The sequence below is a fragment of the Momordica charantia genome, assembly GCF_013281855.1.
Source record: "Momordica charantia cultivar OHB3-1 chromosome 6 unlocalized genomic scaffold, Mcharantia_2.0 BLBB01000006.1, whole genome shotgun sequence".
Lineage (NCBI taxonomy): Eukaryota > Viridiplantae > Streptophyta > Magnoliopsida > Cucurbitales > Cucurbitaceae > Momordica > Momordica charantia.
The window spans coordinates 7,784,111-7,802,414 of NW_028275164.1; the positions used below are offsets into that span (position 1 = coordinate 7,784,111).

Consider the following 18,304-nt stretch of genomic DNA (forward strand, 5'->3'; position numbering starts at 1 on the left):
TTATTTTTAATTACATTTGATAACCAATATATTATTATTATTATTATTGATGATAAATATTACATTTTATATATTATATTATTATATTATTTTTTAACAAACTATGTATGTATGTACTAAAATTATATTATTTTTATTTTTATATTATATATATATATTATATAATTATTATAGTTTTCAATAATAATAATAAATGGATTAACATTAAAAAAAAGTAGTAAAATTTTGACCCAGTTTTCACCCTTTTCTTTGCAGGTTGGAGCCTAAAAAATATCTTTTTTTTTTCCTTTTTACTTATTATTATTATTTTTTTAATTACATTTCATAACCAATACATTATTATTATTTAAGACAATACATTATAAATATATATATATATATATATATATATATATATATTATTATAGTTGGTAGTAAAATTTTGAAGAATGCGTCCTCAAGGCTGATAAATATTACATTTTATATATTATTATTTATTTTATATTTTATATATATTATTTTTAATAAACTATGTAGGTATGTATATGTAATATATATATATATATATATATATATATATACATATAGTAAAATTATATTATAGTATTTATATTATATATATACACATATTATATATATAATTATTATAGTTTCAATAATAATAAATTGATCAACATTAAAAAAAATTAGTAAAATTTTGAGGAATGCATCGCTCAAACTCTAGATATCTTGTAGACATAATCGTTGCGCCAGAACTAGACTTTAATTAAGTGATAGTTATTTAATATATAATATATACTAATATTTTATTTTTTTTCTAAAAATCAACGTTGTTGTATCTGTGTTTTGAAGAAATAGCCACAAATACGTTCCAACATATGGGATCATGTCTTGATTTAAAAAAAAAAATCCGACATAGCGCTAATAAAGTGTCATGTCATTATGGTCGTCTCTTAGAGATGACCAATTGCTGAAAATAGCATGGCGTCTCAAGACGATCAAGTGGTGGAAATTTTCCAAAGTAATATTTTTGGAATAAGTTTCAAAAAAGAAGCTTTTTTTTTTCCTTTAATTTTATTTAATGCAGCATTATTTTTAAAATAAGTTTATATAAAAACATTATTAAAAAAAGTCGATTTTTGACAACATGGAAATGCATGTACATCATAATAGATGAGAAATTATAAAAATAGAGGAAAAAATGAAAGATATTTTTTAGAAGAAAAAAACCGTGTTCTTTTTGTTTTGTGTATTATTTTTCTAATTTTCTTTGATGGTTAATGTAATTGTATGGTCAATAAAATTTCCGTACCACTTTTTTTTAATAGAAAAAAATATATTGAAATTTTCAACCAAAAACCCCAAACTTTATTTTGGACTTATTATTAAAAAAATAACAATAAAGTAACATGATTTTGCTGGATTTTTTTTATAACGTTTTTATTTAAGATTATTTTTAAAATAATACTGCATTAAATAAAATTAAAGGAAAAATGGCAGTTGGTTTTCTCTTAGAGACAACCCTGATTTTTTAAAAAATCAAGGCATGGTTGTCTTTGTGGTTCGCCGCCTTTGATCATTTAAGGAAAAAACAAATACTATAATATATTACAAATTAAATAGTAGAATACTGTATTGGATAGTGGTTGTTGACCCAGTTTTCTTCTTTTTCTTTGTCGGTTCGAGTTTCAGCGGTTGGTTTTCTCTTCAAAGACGATCCTGAATTTTTTAAGAAATCAAGATATGATCGTCTCTTCTATTTCTTTACTTATTAAACTTAGTTATCTATTTAAATGAATTTTTTTATTAAATTTAGTTATCTATTTAAATGAAATTTTTTTTTCTTCATTTTGTTAAGCTTACAAAGTTACATATTTGTAACTTTGGATGTGTTAAGTTACATATGTAAAAACATTACATTGTGAGATGCTACTTGTTTTGAACAATTATAAATAGTTGTTGTTGTGTTCATTTGAGAAATCAAGCAATTCTCATTTGAGTTCCTCTAGGGTAAGTATCTAAGAGTTATGCTAGATCAAAGTAGTGGGTATTGGACTTGGGTGATTTTGGACTCAACCCAGTTCTTTGAGTTGATTTAGACTTGTGCAAATTTGAATATCAATTCACCATAATAGTTATATGGTAATTTGGATTTCAGACCAAAATATCATCCATAGATTTGTGAATTAAATTGATTATGAACCTAATTTTTTATGGTCCATTTCGACTAATTAAATCAAATCCAAAGAACCTATGAAAAACACTTGTCACTATTTTAATTTAGGAATAATTTATAATCGGCCCCAAAATATAATTTTGGCAGTGGTTGTTTACAATATCCTCTAAAATTTTAAATTAAAAATGTCGCAACGTCATTGCGACGTGGAGCGGCTGACGTCATCCCCTGATGAGATTAGGGTTTGGAATCGCCACCAATCATCTACAAGGTGTGATTGATCACCTATTTAAAAAAACTTAGTATACGAAAACAGAATTTTGGTTCTAGAGTTGGTTGAGCATAGGGGGTGTTAGCACCCTACGACACCCGTTCGAAAACGGTACCATATTTTGTCGAAAATTATCCTATTATATTTGGTCAAAAAAGAAAAAATAGTTTTGTGTTTGATTTTAAATGTCCCAAATTTATTGGTTCATATTTCGCAAAATATGAACCAAGCATGAGTGGCGCAAAGACCATTAAAAAACAAATTATCCCCGAGAATATTGGAAAGTCCCAATTTCGAGCTTCCAAAATAATTATTTAAAAAATGATTAAAAAAATGAAATAAAATTTAATTTGAGGCCCGATTCAAACTTGAGCTATGAGTATTAATAACCAAGTGCCTTGCCAATGCGTCATCACCTATGAACTTTAAATTCTTTTATAATTCAAACTTTTTATTTTTAAATTTTGTTTAAAAAAATTAAATGAAAATCCTTTATTTAGAAAGAATAAAAAAAACTTTTATTTAAAATGATTATTTGGTAAAAACAATGAAAAAAATGAAATAAAGTAAAAAAAATCATTTTGAGGTACACATGAAGACTTCGGCTTGTTATTTCAATACCCAATGCTTTTGCCACTATACCGTACAAATGTCTTTTTAAACAACAAAGTTTATCTTCAAAATTTGTATTTTAAAAAAAGACAAAAATATTAATGAAAATTAAAAAAAATTATTTTAGGGATTTGAAATTCGTTTTAAAAAAAGAATCTTCTATTTAAAATCAAATATATTTTTTTTTAAAAAAATCTTATTCACTTTTTACCAACTAAATAACAAATCTCTACTTACTTTTTAAAAATTATTATTTAAGATGTAAAACAAAATCTTAAAAAAAATGAAGGAAAGAAACAAATCTTACTATTTTAAATAAAAATTTAAATTTTCAAAATCTTTTATTTTCTTTCTTTTTAAAAAATCTTTGTCGTTTTTAATAAAAACCTTTATAAAAAATAATTCTCTTCTGAAAACAACGTTTTCTTATTATTATTATTTAATAAAAAACACTTGCATTCTCCATAATATAGTTTTGAAAAAACGTTATCTTCTTCTCTTAAAGAAATATTCTGTTTAAAGCTAAAAAGTTTCCTTTTTTTCTATCCCGAACTCACCTTCTCACCTAGGTAGTTTTAAACAGAGGTTCCGGAATGTTGCGGGTCGATGAGGTGTATATCCGAACGGGTTCGTCGGAATTAATTTGCGTCACTGCCAGAGTTGATCGGAGTTGATCGTGGTCAGAGGTCACCGTGTAGGTGAAGAAGAAAAGAAGATGATGGTAAAAAAAAAAGAAGTGAATGATTTGATTTTTTTCTCCTCTCTGGCATCTTCCCCTCCTCTCCATTGCAGCCCTCTTTAAATACACTTAAATAACGGTAAAAAAGAAAAAGGTAATAATTTTTTTTAAACGAAAGCGAGCCGGACCAAATACGGTGTCTACCAAAAAAATGCATACTACACTAATTTCTTAAAAATGTAATATTCAAAATTATTGTCTATATATTTTAATTTTTTATATTTATTATTCATCATAATAGTGTTATGGTAATTTGGATTTCAAACCAAAATATCATTCAATGGATTATCCAACCTAAAGCAGTAAAGAGCCCATGAAAGATACTTGTCATTATTTTAATTTACAGATTATTTATAATCGTCCCCAAATTTAATAAAATATAATTTTGACATCGTTTATGATTGACCAAAATTTATAGTTCTATCATATTTTCTAAAATCTTAAATTAAAAAAAAATTGCATACTAAACTAATTTCTTAAAAATGTAATATTCAAAATTATTTTCTGTATACTTTAATTTTTTATATTTATTATTCATCTTAGGAGTAAAAAATATAGAATAATTAATACTTTTATTTATATTTTTAAAATTTTGGAAGAAAAAACCATAAACCAGATCTTATCGTTTCCAAAATTTGTATATGCTTTAGAACATTTCTTAAAAATGATTTCAAAAAAAAAAAAGAACATTTCTTAAAAATGAATAATAAAAAATAGAAATAGTTAGAAATAGTTACAAAATTCTTATTTTTATTCTTTTTTTTTTTTCAAATTGGAAACAAGAATGAAACCGTTATAAATAACTTCTAACTTTACAATTCTATTATCAAAAAAAAAAGGGACCTTTACAATTCTAGTATCTATACTATGTTTTTTTTTCCTTTTCTTTTTTAGTGAATATAACATTCATTTAACTATTTATTTAGTCTTCAATGTTAATTATCTAATTAAATGAAATTATAAAATTGATATTTTTGTAGTATATGTGGAGATGATGGATCGAACTCGCAACCTCTTAGTTTAGTTTGATATATATGTCAATTACCGTTGAGCTATACTTGCTTTGGAAAATATAAAATTGATATTACACACTAGCATAAATTAAAATTGAAAGTCAAAATAGTACCGCACAGATTTTTATATAGCACTATTTAATTAGTTAATTAAATTTTAAGATAGATTCAGATTTAAGATATTTACAACCAAGAGGTTGTGAGTTCGATTTCTCATTCCTACGCGTTGTACTAAAAAGAAGATATTTACAAAAATGTAATAGCTAAAATAAAACAAATTAAATAACATTGATCAAGTTGATCTGAGTGGGTTAAGATACTTTATGTCCGACAAAAGCTTTTAAATTCGAATTCCCACTCCTACCGATCATATTGAAAAAAAAAACATTATAACTATAATTTAATCAAACTTTAGAAAAGCAACCCTAAATGGTTAATTGTAACCGAGAAATAATTTTGGTAATTACTTATTTAGAGTCATTGTTAATTGTTGCTTACCTGAATATAACTCAACTGATTGAGATACCTATTTTGATTGATACCTATTAAAAGATCATGAGTTCGAATTCTCCGTCCAAATTGATCAATTATCAATAAAAATATATAATTAAGTTTTGATTAATATCCTCCGATACCCAAACCTTTTAGCTTCTAAGGTTTTGAAATCTAAGTATTTAAGGACACTACTCTTCTTCAAGCCACAAAATCTACCAATTCCTCCTATTTTTGGAGAGGCTTTCTGTGGGGACGAGATCTTCTAGTGAAAGGTTTAAGATTACGTGTGGGAAATGGATCTTCAATTAATTAAGGTGTTATCTGATCCATGGCTTACAAGATCCCCTACTTTCAAACATTTATCGGTCAACAATGGAGCTTTGGATATCACAGTGGCAAATTTGATTGCTCCAGACGAAAATTGGGATGCTACATTGATTTCACATTTCTTTTGTGACAACCTACAAGATTCGTGGCTTTGACACTATGATAAGAGAGGAAACTATAGTATTCGTAATGGGTACAAAGCTGCATCTAAAATGTAACAAAACTTCTACTAGCACGGATTGCAGGGGGCGTAATGAAACTCTATTTGGAAGCTTAATGTTCCTACAAAAATAAAGATCTTGATTCGGAGAGCAGCACATGAACACATTCTTACAGCCCAAAATCTACATTCAAGAGGAATCGATGTGTTACCTGCTGTACTCATTGTGGCGCAAGGCGGGAGACCTCTACTCATGCTCTTTTCCATTGCAAACGTGCATGCCAGATTTGGAGGATCCTTTTCCCTTCTCTGCCTTACTTCCCTACACAAGTCAACCATAGTTTTTTGGAGTATTGGAGGTTTCTCTCGGATCATCTAGAACGAAATGAATTAAATTTGGCGGCTGTTACCTGTTGGGGCATATGGAATGATCGTAACTCTTTCACTCATGGAAATCAAACATCCCTCTGAAATTAAGTGCGAATGTAAAAATTCATATCTCAATACTTATTTACAAGCTTAGATGAGTATCTCTTTACCTCGAAATCGGCCGACCTCGCGTCAAAGTGTTCATCAATGGTAGCCTCCATCGGATATTTCTTTGAAATTAAACATCGATGCAGCGTGCAGAGATGATTCAACGAGCTTTGGTTGTCATTCGAGATTTTTCGAATGCCCTGGTTGTTGCAACTTCCATTCACATCTCATACTAGTAAACACTCGTATTTGTGAAATTAGAGGTATCTTGGAGGGTTTGAAATTTGCGGCCTCTTTCTCCAGTCTCTCGCCTTGAAGTCGAGTCCGATTCTTTAATGGCGATTTGGATGATTCCGAAGGAGCTGCATACCATGGGAGACGAACAAAATTGGCTGATGGAGATTTCTCATCTCTCAACCACTCCTCCAGAATTTGCAATTTCTCTGCCCAAAAATGGAGAGTCAAAGGGATTTCCCTTCAAATGTTGTCCGTCACTTAATTTAATGAAGTCATTTCTTATTAAAAAAAAAAAGCATAATTCGTTTAATTTTTTTAAAAATTAATCTCTAAATAAAAAATCACCATGATAATAATTAACTATCAATATTATTTCTTAGTTGACAATTAACCATTAATGATTTTGTTTTTTATTAAGATTAACCATTATAAATTGATTTTCATGAAACTAGTTTTTATATTAATTTTTATTAAAATCAGTGAGTGAATTAACAAAAATTACGTAGCTAAGTTTAAGATTTAATGGGATATCCTTTCCGAAGTCTTGTACTAAGAAAAATTAAATGGGATATATTGAGAGTTCATCGCGAAATTTAATGGGTAAAAATTGAATGCCTCGAGTTCTGTTTAAGCTTTCGCCGAATCGCCGTTTTCTCAAAGAAACGAGAAAAAAAATTCTCAGGAAACCGCCAATTTCTCCATTTCACATGATAATCGGAGCTCTGTAGTCATGGCGATCAATAAACCTGCAGCAAATTCCGGCTATGAACGCATCGTTCTTGCATCCGCCATGGCCTCGCGGCTCCTCCTACTCTTCTTAATCATTTTCTGGCGCGCTCTCCTCAGCCCTTACGACACCTCCGCATCTCTGAATCCTACTTGCTTGATCGATCCATCATCTTCGCCTCTCGCCGAACAACCAGCTCTGTTTCCTGCAATTGGATCTGCCATTGAGAGCAGCATTGTCTGGGATGGCGTCTACTTCGTCCGCATCGCCCAGTGTGGTTATGAATATGAGAAATCCTACGCTTTTTTGCCCCTTCTTCCTCTCTGCATTTCCCTGCTGTCTCGCACAGGTTTGCTAATTATACTCGATTCGCTTTTTGCTTCACTGAATTGGTGGGCTTACTTGCTAGGGTTTTTTTTTTTTTTTTTTTTTTTCCTTTTGCAATTTCATTGTTTCCCGTCCTGTTCGATTGTTTATGTTGTGGATTTTATTGTCCCTGCGGTTGAATGATAGGTTCTTATAATTAACTTGGTGTAGTATTTGTATTTTTGTTAATGCGGTGCTAATTTTGTTACAGTGCTATCGCCTTTGGTTCCGGTAATTGGGCATAGAGCTGTGTTGGGACTATCCGGATATGTAATCAATAACATTGCTTTTGTGCTTGCAGCACGTTATCTTTTCAGGTGGGTTTGTTGAGATTACAAGTCTTGGCCAGTAAATACGTAGGTTTATACTCTGATTTTTCGCATGGATTTTTACTTTCTTGCTTCGTTTTATGTATAATTCTGACTTCTACTACCTGGTCGCTCTAACAGGCTTTCACTTATTATTTTGAAGGACGCGGAAGCAGCAATGCGGGCTTCTATTTTATTTTGCTTCAATCCAGCTTCTATATTTTATTCATCACTGTAAGTGGCTTTTGCTTTCGATATCATTTCGTGCTTAAAAAGTTTACTTGATTATGGTTTATGCTTGTAATTTCAGGTATACTGAGAGTCTATACTCTTTATTTTCATTTGGAGGATTATATCACTTGATGAGTGGCAGAAATAGTGTTTCTGCTCTTTGGCTCGCTCTGTCTGGTTGTGCTAGGTCTAATGGAGTGCTCAATGCTGGTTATATCTGTTTTCTGACTATGCATTGGGCTTATGATGCTCTTTGTCTGAAGAAATGCGTGCTTGTAAGGTGTCCCTTGCTAAATTATAGATAATAGACTCTGTACTTTTTCTCTTGATGAGTAATCTTGGTATAGAACAAATAATGCCCTTCTTTAAATTTAGCTGTCTTCAATTTATTTATCAAGCTCTTTCTTCAATTATCCTATCGCTATATAGATTTTTTTAATACTTTTATGTAAGAGAAAAACTGAGTAATGGGCTAGAATGTTTCTCTCAAGTCTTAGTGCTTTTTCATTAAGTATTAGCTCATATTCCAATCATAAGTTCTATTGCTAGTTTGAATTGAAGAATAATTCTGTTGTCATGTGTAAGTGGTGGCTCTTTCTTCTTTTCTCTTTTTGTTTCGTTACTAAGCACTCATTTATAAATAATAAAATCATAAAAGTAACGTGCTTTTACCTTCTGAGTTGGGCAGGCAGATCTGGAACCTTGAAACTCCTTAGAAAATCAATTTCTTCATATGGTCTATTTCCAACTTCTTTCCATGCTCAGCAATATTGCATTCTTATTAGCTTCTTATTTTTTTCCAGCGGACATTGCAGGTTCTAATTACTGGAGCGTTTCACTGTCTCTGTATATTTGGGCCATTTGTTGTGTTTCAAGCATATGGGTATTACAACATCTGCAGTGGACGCTTACCAGATGAATTGAGGCCATGGTGTAAAGCAAGGGTACCTCTGCTATACAATTTTGTTCAAAGTCATTACTGGTATTGTCTTCTTCTTAACTTGCTCATGCTCCTAACTTCATACTGGTATTTGATAGACCCCCGATCATAAAGAAATATGTTAGGAGGAAGGGTAATACTCCCTTAGTCTGTAATTTCCCTCTAGTATCTAAATAATAGAGCAAACTCTATCGGTATTCTGTAGCTTTAATGCGCCTAGTATGCATTGCAGTGCCCTAATATCTAGTGCCTCATCTGATAGATTGTAGGTGTGAGACTCTGTATTTCTTTTCTATATCTCCTCATCATCCTGTAATTTTAGGACTTCTCATTTGGAAATATTTGAAATAGTTGGGAATTACAAGAACTTGCGGTCAAGGAAAATCAGTAAATAATCAAACTATCAAATAGAATAACTCAATAACCCAACTCGAAAGGGTATTCAATTACTTTTTGTGTTTGATAAAAAAAAATGTAGAATTTTTATCAATGAAGAAAAATTAAGAAAGAACGAGGATGCTAAGACAAAAGGATAAAGTATCCTCTTTTTGGATGAAAAATTATGGAACAAAATAGCAGACTAGGATTCCAACCACTGCATGAAAATTCTAACCGGAATTCAAATTATTCAAATTGCAAATGCAGAGATGTAGACAACTTCTGCCACAAGGGGCAGCCCAGTTGGCAAGATCTTGCGGTCTCTTAGTCATATTGGCTTAGAGGTCTCAAGTTCGAACCTTCTTCAAATCTTCTGGTGAGCTTAATACCAAAAATCTTTGATTTCTCCGGGGTTGAGCCTTGAGGCAAGCGTGGGTGTCCTTGGGTATAGGAGAGCAAAACTCTGACTTCCGGTTGTCAAAAAAAAAAAGAAAGATGTAGACAACTTCCCAACATCAATATATGAGTGGGAAACCGTATTAATTTTCATTTTTCTTCATAAACCTTTATCACAAGACAATATTTTAATAATATTTATTTTGTTTTGGAATTGATTATCAACTTTTTGTTAGATTTTGCATTATCTCTAATCTAATTGACATTGTTAATGCTCTTTTAGGCATCTAACTTTACATGTCTTTTTGGGATGGCAGGGGAGTAGGTTTCTTAAGATATTTCCAATTCAAACAGCTGCCAAACTTTCTACTTGCATCCCCAATTTTATCTTTGGCTTCTTTCTCTATTGCTCATTATGCGAAGTCAAAGCCAAAGCTTTTGTTGTCGGTGGGCTTCCAAGCTGCTGCCGAGGATAGAAATTCTGCAGCTATGCTTTACTTTCCAGAACGTGCTTCAAGGTCAAACATACCTCAGCCTGCGGTGGCATATTCCTCCAGGATACAAGGTATTGCTTCTTATTAAATAACGGCAATGCAATAATTTTGCATGTTGTCCAAGCAGTAAGAAGTTTTGAATTGCGTGTGATTTTTTTTTCTCGACTTTCCCTCGCATTCTGTGTTTTGTTGCAAGTTTCCATGCACCTTAAGCTATTATCTCATAGGAAATCAGAATCTTAGGCGGAGAAAGCAGATTATTGGACAGGATCCTGCTGATCTTCCAGTAGAGGATAAACCATCCATGGGGTCGGGATACTTTTCTGCTTTTGTACTTCCATTTATCCTACATACGGGATTTATGGCGGCCACGGCATTTTTTGTCATGCATGTACAGGTTTGGCTCCTCTCCACAGTTTGTACTTGTAAAAATTTATATATATATATATATATATAGTGCCTGCTGAAGAAAACTCGTTTGCTTGTTTTCTGTTATAGCATGTGCATCATTTTATTTTTTCCACAGCATTATCGTTTTTATAAATCCTGTTTTAATATTTTTTTAATTTATATAGTAATAGCAGATTTTGTAAACAACTGCTTTGAATTTGACTGAGGCAATAGTTCTCAAACTTGAACCAAATGGACTTTGATGAGAAGTGTTTTCTAGATATAACAATAGAAATATTGATGGTTTGGATGTTTTAGATGACTAAGGGTGGTCTCACGGTTTTTCTCCCTTGAAGGAGTGAGACCTACGCCTTGAGAAGGTATGAGGAAAAGCCTCATTTTAAATTAAAACATATATTCATAAAAACATAAAAATGTAAAGCCATATGTTAATTATACTTTTTGTATTTCGTGTTTATTAAAGTTACAGTGCTTTCTAAAGCCATATATGCTGAACAACTATATCTCATGTTGTATTAATGTTATATACTTAATCAGACTTATATATTTTGAAGAATGGACAATATGTTTACATTATTATTCCACTCTAAGCTTCAGTTCATTAGGCATAAGCCTCTTCTTTGAGGAGCATAAGCATCTGACAAATCAAATTGGGCATGTGTTGAAGATAAAATTTGTCTCGTTTGGAGCCTAGCCTTTTAAAACATTGAATAGTATGAAATCAATTAATCCAAACAAGAGTATAAAATGTGTGGATTGTTGAAAATTATGAATTTACCTTTTGCATATGATCATTGTATTCTCTGGAAGATTAGATATTATAACTTTTCGTAATATTGGTGTTGGGAGAACTCTATAGAATTGGTGTTCATGACTTCTTGAAGCTAAGCCTATAAGACGTAAACTATCTTATAAGAATCCGGAAATGATGTTTACCGATAAAGATAGACTGGTATAGGTTAGGTACGTACTTATACATCTTTCCCAACAAATTAAAATTTCATATTCCAAACCTTGGTTAATGAATCCCAGGCAAAATAAATAATCTATCAAAAGGTTCTAGATTTCTTTTGTCATTTAAAGCTCGGTATCTCATAGTCTGGAACTGGACAGGTCGCAACACGGTTTCTCTCTGCCAGCCCTCCTCTCTATTGGTTTGCCTCATATATTATGGTTTCACCTGGTCGCTTTAAGAGATGGGGATATGTGATCTGGTCATACTCCGTTGCTTACATTCTTCTCGGTAGTCTGCTTTTTTCGAATTTCTACCCTTTCACATGATTAGTTCCCATTAGCTATGATATGGAAGCATCGTCAGGTCGCTGGTGACCATGCTATTGCTTCATAAATCCGATTGATCATTCTGGTTAGAACTCAACTCAACTATTGCTTTTTCGAGTCGTTTATGAAAGAAACTGGGATTTGAAGCAATTCCAATTGGCTTTTGCTGTAGTTGAGTTTCATCAGAATTCATCCATTGATGACATCAATGAGCAGAATGATGGTGGACTATGTTCCTTATCAGCTTCAAGGATTAAGATCTCATTACATATGTTGTGTTTATAGCTCTGAAATTGAGATCAGACCACAGATATTAATCATTGGTATTGTAGTGCAAAGAATTTGAATGGTTGTGAAGGGGATTCGTTCAGATGTGATCGACCTTGTGGCTATCACTTTATGATAGAAATGAAGAAGATTTTTAACCTTGACCACGTTGAATAATTTCTCGGGTTTTGAGATATTTTTTGTGTTGTGTTTTTAAAAGTTTGTTTTACCTTCACAAACGCTGTAGTGTATTGATATGAATTGAGGCTTTTGTAAATTTCATATTTATTATAGTTATCCGTCCACTTGAACATATCTCAATTGGCTAAAGCACCTACCTCTCGTGAGTTTGAATTCTCACATTCACATATTATACTTAAAAAAGATTTATTTGCTTAACTAGTAATTAACAGTTTATGGAATTTTTGAATATTGCTTTATATCCTGTATCCAAGTACCCAGCAGTTTAAACAACTGCTAGAGACTTCACTGAATGTTGTTTTTAGTAGATGTAATATCTTAGTTAAATTATATGAACTTTTGAAAATATGTTTAATTAGTCTTTTAAACTTTCAATGTTGTGTTCACAAAATCTTGTTCACTGAACTTTAATAAAATATTTAATAAGTTGGATCTATTAGAGACAAAATCGAAAATTCAAGGAAGCTATCGGACACACCTAAAAAAGTAGAAGGATCGAATGCGGAATATGTTTTAGGGCACCCAAAAGGCAATCCCTTATATAATGTCTAAGAAACGTTTCACACCGACATTATGCAATATTGACGCCCCTATCGATGGATTAGTTTGAGTTTGAACACTGTACAAAGAAGTAGAGGTATAAAATACAGAGAAGAAGTAAGAAATATTTCAAACAGAGGGGCCAGATCTGAGCACTCTCTCTAGTTTCTCAGCCTTGGTGTAATCCTTTTGATTGAGAGGCCCAGCAGGGAATGGAGTTATTTCCACAATAAGATGTGGAGTTGGAAGCTCATCAAACAGAGCTCTCACATTGTTACAGCAAACACTCTCTCCATGAGCACTTTCCCTCCTGATTTGGCAGCCCTACAAATCCCAACCTCACACTTGTTTATAACAAAAAACACCATGCTCTATACATCGTGATGTCTTTGAGAATCATGAAACGAAAACAAAACGGTTTGCGTGTGTGAAGTGTGAAACGGGATGATACCAGAATCATGAAACGAACAAGAAACGATTTGTGAGAGTGAAGTGTGAATGGGATGGATACCAGGCATCATATAGAAATGAACTAATGAGTTCTAGGATTGTTATCGAACCTTGTGTGAAGTGGCGTCGATGAAGTGATCGTCGTCAGAAAGCAGGGATGCAATGGCTTTAAGAAGTCGTCGTCCTTCGGATTTAGAAGGCACCCGATAATTCCTCCGAAGAGTGCCCTTCGTGGTAGGATGCCATTTGCTCACTAGTTTCCTTTTATCAGCTGCTTCATCCACTGTCAATAGAAACAAAAAAGTAGAATGAATAATCGTCCACCCCCAAATTCTAGATGTTAAAGTGGAAATAAAACACCAAAAGGGTTCTAATTCTGTTTGAGATTCATGAACAGATTCCTTAGACAGCATCCTTTACAAAATTGCTTTTTGTTGATGTTGATGAATGTCACTGATAATTTTCAAACACGAAAAAAAGAACACCTTCGCCCTCAGTTACTCGGTTATCTAACCCGAGATTACAATAACCCGAGATTACAAAAGGAGAACCGAACAGATAACTTCCCCATTGTTCCTTAAGCACAGATGTTTCACATAGAAAAACTCTAAATCTAGTTATATTATTCAACAAAGCAACTAACTATAGTCCAAAGAGCAGAATTTTTTAGTACTAACAGCAAATTAGTAGCCTAATATATGAAAGTGGTGCAAATTGTCTCATTATTTTGAATAAACGCCAGTCCTCTTCAATCACAACGGACAAATTTCGAGTCTCGAGTTAAAATAAACACAAGTAGTGAATAGTGAGTGTTACCAAACTGAATACATTTGAAGGAAACACTCAAAAGAATGTCACATTTCTTTCTTTGGTGTCAGTTAACAGAGAAAACCGATGAAACGTCACAAAGTCCCCGAACTATTCAACCCTTTCATTAATAAGCAGTGACTCCCAAGCAAACCATTAAGGAGATGTAGATCAAATTAAACACGATATTGTAAGAAGGGTTGAAATGTAACTGCTGAAAGACTGCAAAAAAAATATGGAATCACATAGATTCGTAGATAGTTTGCCAGCTCGCATTCAAGATTCAACAGAGGAAAGGCTTAAAAGAGGCCAAAGAATAACTTCCAGAAAGCTCTACATCTATATCAAACCGCTAAAATAAATAAATTATTCAATGTGGCTGTCGCATTTACGACTGTGATCTACAAGATAGATCGAGAAACGCTTTTTAACCATGTATCTCATGATCATAGGAGGCACCACTCTATATATATAATAGCACCCGCATTGAATAATTTCTTTGTCAGTTTTTAGAATCTAATCCCTTCATAAATTCCAAACCAAATAAAAATACAGCTGATAAGTGCAAACCATTGAATTTACATTCTTCATTTGATAAATTGACATCATAACAGGTATTGCTCAGTCTAGTATGTTCATAAATTTGTAAAATAAACTCAAAACAGCCAGAGAAACATAAAAATCCTACTGCATTTAATTCCATCAAAATCTAAACAAAGAGTAAAACTCAAGCAAATTTAAGAGTGCCCACAAACCTGGCTTTCCTCTAACACTCTCCAGCCACTTAGAAAACCCCAAATCACTGCCACTTTCCCCAGCAGCACCACCACCATAGGAAACATCCAAATCTGGGGAGGAAAAACCAAACACAAAATTTCCCAATAAAAACCAGAACCCACAATCACAAAAGGGGCAAAATTAAAAGAGACAAAAAGCACCATAAAAAGGAAGAAGAGACCCAGACCTGAGACAAGAGGGTTGGATTGAGATCCAGCGAAACCAGCTCTCAAGAGGGCGTAGAAGATGCAAATTCTACCAGCCCACAAAATTGGGGCCTCGATAAGAGAAGCACGAGTGGTGGTGAGTGAGGTGAATGTACTGAAGTGGGATTTCTTCGATGTTTGGTGAAAGTGGAGAAATGCTTTGAGGGTATTTGTGGGTTCGGTTCCAAAAGCAGGAAACAGAGTTCTGGGGAGCAAATTGATGGAATGGAGGCTGTGAAAATGGAAGGGGAAGGCGGTGTATTGGTATGGAGAAGTGAAGGTGGTGTGTACAATGGAGAGAAGCATTCTTATTGAGTTGCAGACTCACAGAAATGGTGAAATCCACGCTGAGCCAGAGAGACGATACGAGACTGTTAAAGCTCTTTAGCTCCCAAACGGCGCCGTTTCCATCCCCGATCAAAACAATCACTTTTTTTTAGAGGTATAACATGTCGAGTGGGGATCGAATTCACGTTCTCATGATTGAATGTATTTATCAATTACTACTCTATTTATCAATTACTACTAAACTATGCTCGTTTTGGCACAAAAATAATCACTTTAAAAATAAAAAACCTAAAACGAACATTTTGAAAATATGACTCACAAGAAAAAGTTAAAAGTAGAGATCAAAATAAATCAAAACTAAAAATATGGACACAAAAATAGTATTTTAATCACTTTTTTAACTGTTATTATCACGGTTTTTAATGTTGATAAGCTAGCTTTGAACTCTCAAATTCAAACATGTGGGTGCAAAATGTTATCATACTCTATTGTCGTATAGCGATAGAAACCTGTTCATGCTGTTTCAGCTATGCTTTTTCGCCTTCTTTTCACTTTGGACAGGAGGGCTAGTAGACACAGGAAGGAAGCAAGATGAATTATTTTGAAAAAGCTATTAAAATAAAAAATTAATAAAAAATATTTAATTAATAAATAAGCTCTTCATCATTTCTAAATAAGTCTAAATTATTAATACTAATATTATATCGATATTAGTGATACTTTGTTGATTTTTTTGTGATACTATGAGAATATTGATGACGTAGAATCGAGGATATATGATAATGTGGACGTATAGATAGAATTTCAATATCATAATTATTGTTGCTATTACTTTTATTAATTAACTAAATATTAATTAATGTGTAAAAAAATCTATTGAAGGTGATTTGATTAGAAAAAAAATGCAGGAAAAGATATTTTTATTTTTATTTTTTATTATTTGTTTTAATACTTTTGATAGACCATACATTAAATTATAATGGGAATGTGATCTTTTCTTTTAATAATTGAGGATGATCAGATTAATTTACTTATATTTTAAATAATTTATAACTACGAAGCAACTGATTACTTCTTTAACATTGAAAATGATTTAAAAATTTAATTTAAACTTGTGAATTCAAAAATACCATTATTAAAATGAAGTTTTTTTTTTCCATTTTAAAGTAAACTTTAAGATAATGTTGTACCAAAAAGATTATCCATTTCAAAACTATATATCTTGAAAAATATCTATTAAAATACCAAATATTGTTTTTATTTTGAATTTCGATTATTTATAGAAATCTAATTTCTGTAAATAAAATATTCACGGAACTTTTTTTTTTTTTTTTTTTTGAGAATAGAACGTTTTTATAATATAAAAAAATAAATTTCTCCTATAATAAAAAAAACACCGTTCATTTATTTATTTTTGGGAAGGAAAATATCTTGAAGAAAAAAAACAAGAAGATGAAAAAAGAAAATGTTGGGTCACATCTAAATAATTAAAACATATGGAAGATGGTGAGTGCCAGTGGGGCCTGATTAATCCTTCTCTCCTTATCCAAATACATCAAAAAGATAAACAAAAGAAATGGACCAATTGTGGAGCTGGAAATTTAATAGCTTATTCGGTAACATTTTTGTTTTTTGGTTTTTTTTTTTATCCAATTTTGGTTTTTTTATTTTTATTTTTTTTTTATCTTTTAATTTTATTAGAAATTTAAATATTTGATAACTATTTATGTTTTTTGTTTATCATTTTTTAGAAATATTCTCAAAATTGTACAGAAATTTTAGAAACAACAAAAACAGTTTTTGGTTTTTTGTTCTGTTTCTTATTCTGATATAAATAAAGATTTTGTTTTATCATTCTTGAATTCAAATCCTCGTTTTATCATTTTTGGAAAGTAAAAGATTTTTTTTTTTTTTTAAGAATATGATGATTGATGTGAAAAATTATTTTCACTTAATACAATGCAAAAAAAAACATATTTTAAGAAATAGTAATATAAGAAACCAAAGGAGTACCATTAGCCATATTAACCTTTCAAAAAAAACCTGAAAATTATATTAATATCAAAGTTCAATAAACAAATGAGATTAAAATTAAAAATTTAAATATATTTTAAAAGTTTAAAGACTAAAATAGGATTAGAAAAATCTTACTATATTAATATTTTAAAATTTAGAGACTAAATTGAACAAACTTAAAAATTTAAATATCAAAATATATATTTTAAAAACTTGAAAACTAAAATAGGATAATCATTAGAGTTCAATAAATAAAGTAAGATTTAAATCTTTTATTTTTTACTAATTTAATTCTGGATTATTTAAAAAAAATGGAAAGCAAGCATTTGGGCTTCATGGGCCGAATCATTGGGCCCATCTGTACATTCATATTCATATTCAGAAAGATTATATGTTTTTCTCTTTTTGGTTAAATTATAATCTTATTATGTTACCTACTAATCTAAACTTTAAAAAGAAAAATCAATAGCCTTCTTTTCTTTTTTTAAACCATTTCAATAAAGTCTTTGAACTTTTGATTTTGGTTATAATAACTTCAAATCTCTCATCACCATTATTAGACTAAAAATTGATGATTTATCTAAAAAAAACTAACAAATCAACTAGATAAAACAACGACATACAAAAAATCATTGATTTAAAATGTATTTCTGTCTATTACTTCCAATTTTTTTTCATTTCCCCTCATTTATTATAGACTAATACGTTGTAAAATAAACGGTAAATGTATAAGG

The 18,304-nt window shown here is 31.1% G+C and overlaps 2 protein-coding genes across 7 annotated transcripts; one reads left to right on the forward strand and one right to left on the reverse strand.

Annotated features, from left to right (window-relative positions):
- The first annotated feature begins 7,034 nt into the window (after positions 1-7,034).
- Positions 7,035-12,600, forward strand: LOC111024082 (uncharacterized). 6 transcript variants are annotated; one of them, XR_002603270.2, is made up of 9 exons: positions 7,039-7,562; positions 7,791-7,896; positions 8,029-8,121; positions 8,198-8,393; positions 8,922-9,100; positions 10,150-10,397; positions 10,554-10,723; positions 11,851-12,103; positions 12,191-12,600. XR_002603270.2 is itself a non-coding variant. In XM_022301668.2 (8 exons), exons 1-8 carry the CDS (start codon positions 7,217-7,219, stop codon positions 12,016-12,018), a joined length of 1,494 nt encoding a protein of 497 aa, XP_022157360.1. In that variant the 5' UTR covers positions 7,038-7,216; the 3' UTR covers positions 12,019-12,600. The 6 variants fall into 6 exon arrangements, 4 of the variants coding, with proteins under 4 accessions (XP_087982182.1, XP_022157360.1, XP_087982181.1 ...); XR_015791917.1 differs by lacking the exon at positions 12,191-12,600 and having other exon boundaries at positions 7,035-7,562; positions 10,570-10,723; positions 11,851-11,988; XM_022301668.2 differs by having other exon boundaries at positions 7,038-7,562; positions 8,934-9,100; positions 11,851-12,600.
- Positions 12,601-12,983: 383 nt separating this feature from the next.
- On the reverse strand, positions 12,984-15,644 carry LOC148210626 (uncharacterized). The gene is made up of 4 exons (XM_088124805.1): positions 15,248-15,644; positions 15,039-15,131; positions 13,587-13,759; positions 12,984-13,350 (listed from the first exon to the last, which is right to left on the reverse strand). The coding sequence occupies exons 1-4, from the start codon at positions 15,570-15,572 to the stop codon at positions 13,156-13,158; spliced, it is 786 nt and encodes a 261-aa protein (XP_087980931.1). The 5' UTR covers positions 15,573-15,644; the 3' UTR covers positions 12,984-13,155.
- Positions 15,645-18,304: the final 2,660 nt, after the last annotated feature.

Bases quoted from the DNA above. Each gene is read 5' to 3' on its own strand.
- LOC148210626 (XM_088124805.1), bottom strand. From the start codon at position 15,572: ATGCTTCTCTCCATTGTACACACCACCTTCACTTCTCCATACCAATAC. The intron at 15,132-15,247 runs GTCTGGGTCTCT...TTTCCTCCCCAG, and splicing joins ATCCAACCCTCTTGTCTCAG to ATTTGGATGTTTCCTATGGT. The intron at 13,760-15,038 runs GTTTGTGGGCAC...TTCTATTGACAG, and splicing joins GAGTGTTAGAGGAAAGCCAG to TGGATGAAGCAGCTGATAAA.
- LOC111024082 (XM_022301667.2), top strand. From the start codon at position 7,217: ATGGCGATCAATAAACCTGCAGCAAATTCCGGCTATGAACGCATCGTT. The intron at 9,101-10,149 runs GTATTGTCTTCT...TTGGGATGGCAG, and splicing joins TTTGTTCAAAGTCATTACTG to GGGAGTAGGTTTCTTAAGAT. The intron at 10,724-11,850 runs GTTTGGCTCCTC...GGAACTGGACAG, and splicing joins TTTTTGTCATGCATGTACAG to GTCGCAACACGGTTTCTCTC.